The 6,036-nt window shown below is 37.0% G+C and overlaps 1 protein-coding gene across 3 annotated transcripts in view; it reads right to left on the bottom strand.

Annotated features, from left to right (window-relative positions):
- LOC118744428 overlaps positions 1-3,414 on the bottom strand; it is a 9,574-nt gene extending 6,160 nt beyond the window's left edge. Inside the window, exons 1-2 of one of the 3 annotated variants that reach the window (XM_036477442.1) lie at positions 2,798-3,414; positions 133-172 (exon numbers count right to left, since the gene is read on the bottom strand). In XM_036477442.1, coding sequence (XP_036333335.1) covers positions 133-172; positions 2,798-2,959 — 202 coding nt within the window. In that variant the 5' untranslated portion in view covers positions 2,960-3,414. The remainder of the gene's footprint in view (positions 1-132; positions 173-2,797) is intronic. The other 2 variants (XM_036477443.1, XM_036477441.1) reach the window with 2 other exon arrangements.
- Between the last annotated feature and the right edge of the window lie 2,622 nt (positions 3,415-6,036).

Raw genomic sequence — 6,036 nt, 5'->3', positions numbered from 1 at the left:
ATGTATATATCTATATTAGCTTAAGGATTTTCATTTTAGTAGGCATGATAATTTCCAAATTTTTTAAATTGCTTACATATACATTTATATGTACATACATATACGCACACATACAAATATAATTTGTATTACCTTTTAAGACAGGATAATTTTCATTGTAATTTGTTGGCATCTGCAAGAAAAAATAAGGCACTTTTTTTAAATTCAGGCATTTGGTTCCAATTTCAAAACAATGCTTAAATTCAGTTTAGTGAATATTTTAAAATATCTTTGTTATAATAATTTCAAGTTTACTTTTTTAATATTTCACATTTTTTTTTATTCTTTAAACTCCTAATCATTTATTAATGAAAGTAGTTTGTATGAATAACATTTTTTTAACATCTGTATACCTACTTATTATATGTACTATACTATGTTGCATTAAAAATGCATAGTGATACCTGTCAATTGTGTCACAAAAGAAAATTTGTCTTTATAGAAATGTTATTCTTTGCTTGGCAACTTTGTATGCATGTATTTATGTACGTTTAGATATTTTTTTAGTTATTAAGCGTGTTTTTTACACACATTTCGTCGTTTAAAGTACAAAACCGCGTATCAACAAAATGCAAAACCGCGTATCAACAAAATGTAAAACCGCGTATTTGAGGTTGCGATACATGCACGATGAAAGGCCCTAACTGCGGAAATACGATGCACAAGCATTTTCGTCGTCCTACGCTCAGAATTATAAGTATATGTTGAAGGTTTGGTTTGTTGCTCCTTTTTTTTAAATTGAAAAATGTCAGTTGGGGTCTTTCTACATTCCATCAACGACATATATACATACACTCATACATACATATGTATATGGGCGAATGCGAAAACACAAAAATCGAGAAAATTCATTTATGATGACTTTTACAATCATGCACAGTATATTTTACTTAATTTTTTTTTATAAAATTATATTATTTAAACCCACGAAAATAACAATCGAAACGTTCTCCGTCAACAAATTTGCAACTTAGAAAAACGGAACTACGATCGAAATGTAGAATAGGTATAATCGTGAATTTCGAAGATTGATAGAAAGGAAACGGAACGCAGAATACCAAAGTTGCCAAACGGAGAAAATTTCGATTCGAGTCGAAATGCAGAATAGGGCTGAGTATAAAAAATTACTCATACGCCAAATATGCACATATATACTTGTATACGCACAGGTTTTTAAATGCATTTATTTATGCATATGTATGTATATGTACATACATACATATTTTTATAAAATGACAATACACAGCCCTACAAAAGTAAACGATCTATTGTGCTATTCTGTGACCAGTTTACGACAATTTTCATATCGATATCGCAACTTGCGACAAGTTTTACGAATTCTCTATTCTATACGAATTTTTGGACGGATTTTGATGGTTAAGTTTGGTATTGTCTTTACGATAATTTTCGTAAGGTTAAAGCTTAGTTTTCAGCTCTCAAAAAAAATCACAAGACATATTTTTCATTATTTCTGTGCTTGAAGAAGTACCATGCCTAGGCGTATTTAATAAACAATGGAAGTATGGGTTAGGTTAGGTTATAGTGGCAGACCCACGAAGGGGACTCACTTAAGACATTTAATTGTCCATTGTGATGCCACATTACACAAATTCTTAGAACGGTAACTGTGTTAAAGACTAAGAGAAGCGCTGGGTGCTCCCAACAAAGTTCCGCAGGCAGCTGATATCTACACCAGAGAGCCCCTCGGGAGTGTTGATGAAATGTGCATCGAGGTGCTTAAGCACCTTAATCTACCGAATGCCGGGCAGTTGAGTCGTCTTCCAGACAACTGCGGCAGTAGGGATCCGTGACGATCTTGAGTCACACTGCGTGGGTTCCTATAGGACAATGTCCAGTCAGTACACCTGTAGGAATAGAGAGCTGGCGCTTAGCCAGCGGCAGTAGCTCCCTTGACCGCTCTCGGTCCACACCCGGCCAGAATGGCCTTGCACGTCGGGGTTTTTGCCCAGCGCTCGCTGAGCCGACTGTAAGCCCATCTGTCCAGGAATAGATCGCAGGTTGCCAACGGAACTCCTATACCCTCCCTGTTCGAGGTGATGGCCTCGAGGGTGCCCTGCCTAGCCATTTCATCAGCCCTGCAATTTCCAGTGATATCACTGTGCCCTGAGACCCAAACCAGCTTGATATGGAAGTATTCCGAGGCAGTTGAGAGAGAGAGGTCAGGCCTGCCTGACAATATGGATTACAACTAACACATCATCTTGACGTAAAGCTTGTTATGGCGAAAAATTCAGATGTCGTCCCAACACGGCCCTATTAGATTCGCCTTGGTACGAGAGCTGGATACTATACTATTTGCACATTATCAATGCAATTCAAGCAATTCTGATGTAAACAAAATTTTGTAACCTTTCGTCAATTGCATCTAAATAGATCAGGTACAGTTATTTCCCTCAACATCGCATTCTAACTAAGAAAATATACTTAAGCAGATTTTAACTACCCAGGACAAATCGCATGTGATCACCGACCAAATTACGGGCAACTCCATTAAGCTATGGCTTAACAGAACAGCTTATATGACTGTCAAATGACATCCTTAAAATGACACAACCTCCAAATAGCATAAGCTGATCAAAATCTACTTATTTTTAATTTTGTCAGACTCTGAAGGAATAAAGAAAAATATTTAATGTAAATATATCACCAGAAAAAAATAATAATTAATGCTCTTTAATTGATAACGAATATTTTATTATTTGATAACAATTTCCTGCGCTATAGAAGCTAACTTTACCTTTGATGGCATAGCCGTCGTGACTGCCACACAAACCGCCAAAGAAAATAAGAAAATTATTTTCATTTTTAACTGAAGACTCTGTTTGGAGTAACTAAGTATTAGTTGCGACTTTAGATAGTTTTTAACTGTAACTGGTGACTGAGCGTATCCTGCTACCATATTTATACCGGAAAATTTTTCAAATTTTCAATACAGGGTGATGCAAAATGTTTTCGCACTCATTGTACATTGAACCACGAATGTTTTATGCTCACATAGTATTTCTATCGCAAAAATCAAACTCTAAAATCTGTCATCATTGCCGTTTTCTTATGTGGCTTAGAAATGTTTACAATATCGAATATCGGGAACTATTGAGAGAACGATTGGAATGGCTAGAGCATATCCTACGCGAGGATGATAATACTCCTGGAAACAGACTTTTCTTCCCATGTTAAAATTTTCCAATACGTTTGAATAGCTGAACGTTGAAAACCAGGGACCGATAATAACAGCTTATTTTTAAGTTTGAAATAAATAAAAGTTATTTCCTGATAATAGACAAACAGCGAATCCAAATTAAACAAGTTTGATATCAAGTGAAAGAGGACGGAAATAGATTTTAAACAGAAATAACGAACGAAGGTTATAACCTCTATTTATATATATTTTTTTATAATTTAATATAAAAGAAATTCATATACCTGACCCAAGGTTTGTTCTATGGTAATTAAATAAAATTTTTTATTGAAATATTTTGCAATAGAAAACGTTCCTCGTTTAGACATTTCAGTTTTAAAGCTATTTTAGTCCTCTTTCATTTGATACCAAACTTGTTTAATTTAGATAAGCGGTTTTTTATTATCAGGATATGACTTTTATATAAATATTTGGCCAGGGTGACTTATAAAAAAAAAATAACTGTTAGTTTCGGTCCCTGTTGAAAACACGTTAGCCTATTTATGCATAAATACTCCTGGCCACCAGGATGTTCGTGTATGACATCGATACAGTACCCTGTATAGTAATACCATGTGTCGCCATGGCAACTGGTGGCTCGTAGATAACTACATTTGCGAAATGGATGTGTGCCTACATAAGTTTGCTGACACACATATGTATGTAAGTACGGGCATTGTAGAAAGCATTTGTGATACCACAAACTATTTTACCATATGTTAAATAATCTTAAATATATTGTTTGGATTGTATAAATACATATGTACATACATACATAAGTTTGTATGTACATATCGTCATTATCAATGCAAAATTCCCTGAATGGCAAATTGGACCCGAACACTTTTTAAACTAAAATAAGATGTTATGAATATGCTGTGAAAGGTGTCCTAACAATATGAGTAAATTTCGTTATTTAAGATGATGCTTTGAATTTTACTACATGGCTTGGGGATAGTTAACGGAATACTTAAAAACGAATTTCTCAAAAAATGTCAGTTGGTTCCTTTTGTATTGTTTATAAGGACAATTTTTTTCAACAGGAGGTAACATCAAAAGTCTTCCCCCTAAGTACATACGAAACGACACATTTTGTAATTTAAGTTCATTGTAGGGAAAATCTCAAGTTTTTAAATGACACACAAACAAAAAAAACGCTGCACAGTGATATTTGGTGCACAGTTCGTGCCCATAAATGGAAAAATAAAGTACCGATTTTGGGGCTTTAATTTCTTGGGTTGGCTAAAATTATGTTTTAGCTATCGAAATATGTCCCAGACCGCTCCCGACCTTTTGCATCTGTTTGTATGATCAGTGGTAAAGTGCTATTTAAGGCAGCGCTCTGAAAAGTAAAAATGCAATACTTGAGTTTAAACGAACACCAAAAGCCGTAGGGGCGATCGATTTTAGTTTTGTAAAATGGGTTTTCCTTCTACAGGTGAGTTCTATATAGGGTATAATTTTAATTTTTTTTTAATATTTTCATCTGAGTATTTAATGAAATATTCAAGTGAATTTTTTAATAAAAACAGTTTAAAGGAAAAGTCATGTATGTTCATTTCAATATAATTATATTTTAAACTTAGATACTAAATGTAGAATCCGAAGGACGGTTCCGTCCGCAGAAGTGGAAAACTTTTGACTGCCATTCACCTGGGAGTGGCCAGAAGCGATTCTTGTGCGTACGGTTCAAATCGCAGCTCACAACGTCCGGATATTTATACCCACGTATCCTCTGGGTTGCAACCAAACACCCGTTTGGAAGCGAGCAAAAGTGAGAAGGCGTAAAAATTCGCGTACGCTGGGTTTGGGTCCCGCCAAGCTAAAACCCCGCCCAATGAAAAATTCCAACAAGCCTCGGATGAGACCCCCTTTTTTGATGACGACGACGAAAAACGTATAAAAGACTATGATTTGAGGGTATGCACCTGGAATATCCGGATCCTTAAGGCTGACATTACCGCCATCCAAGAAATGCGATGGACGGGGCAAAAAAAAGTAACTGTGAAGTCTACTATAGCTGCCACGTAAGGGAGCGCAGATTTGGTATTGGATTCGTGGTAGGAGCGAGACTCCGTCGTCGAGTACTGGCGTTCATCCCAGTGGACGAACGTCTAGCCACAATACGCATCAAAGCTAAATTCTTCAACATCTCAATCATCTGCGCCCATGCTCCGACGGAAGAGAAGAATGAGGCGTCCAAGGATCTCTTCTATGAGCGCTTAGAACGTGTTGCCCCCGACACGATGTCAAAATCCTGCCGGAAAATTTAGCTTCCCGGACGAAACGTCCGATAATGGACTGAGTCTGATCGACTTCGCCTGGGCCCGAAACATGGTAATATGTAGTACTAGGACCCGCATAAGAACATCTACCAAGCTACATGGCTGTCTCCAGATCGAAAATCGAGAAACCAAATCGATCATGTTGTGATAGAGGAAAGGCATGCTTAAAGCGTTTTAGACAGGCGTACTCTCCGAGGGCCAACCATCGACTCGGACAACTATCTTGTTGTAGCCAAGATACGCACCCGCCTCTGTGCAGCAAAAAATGTGCGCCCAACAATGCAAGTAAAGCTTAACGTGGAAAAGCTGCAATCACAACAGACGGCCAATTTATTCGCCACTCGACTCACACACCTGCTCTCTGAGAGCACCTTTCAACAATCCGACATACGTGAGCAGTGGAACCACATTTCCTGATCATTAACTACCGCCGCCGAAAAAGTAATTGGATTTCAGCGAGCCCGAAATAACAACTGGTACGATGAGGAATGTCAAGAAGGTGCAGAGAAAAAT

Source organism: Rhagoletis pomonella, unplaced genomic scaffold (genome assembly GCF_013731165.1).
Source record: "Rhagoletis pomonella isolate Grant_MI unplaced genomic scaffold, Rhpom_1.0 Rhpom_scaffold_00008, whole genome shotgun sequence".
NCBI classification, from domain to species: Eukaryota; Metazoa; Arthropoda; class Insecta; order Diptera; family Tephritidae; genus Rhagoletis; species Rhagoletis pomonella.
Note: the sequence above shows the minus strand (reverse complement) of the source record. Positions and strands in the feature narration are given on the sequence as shown.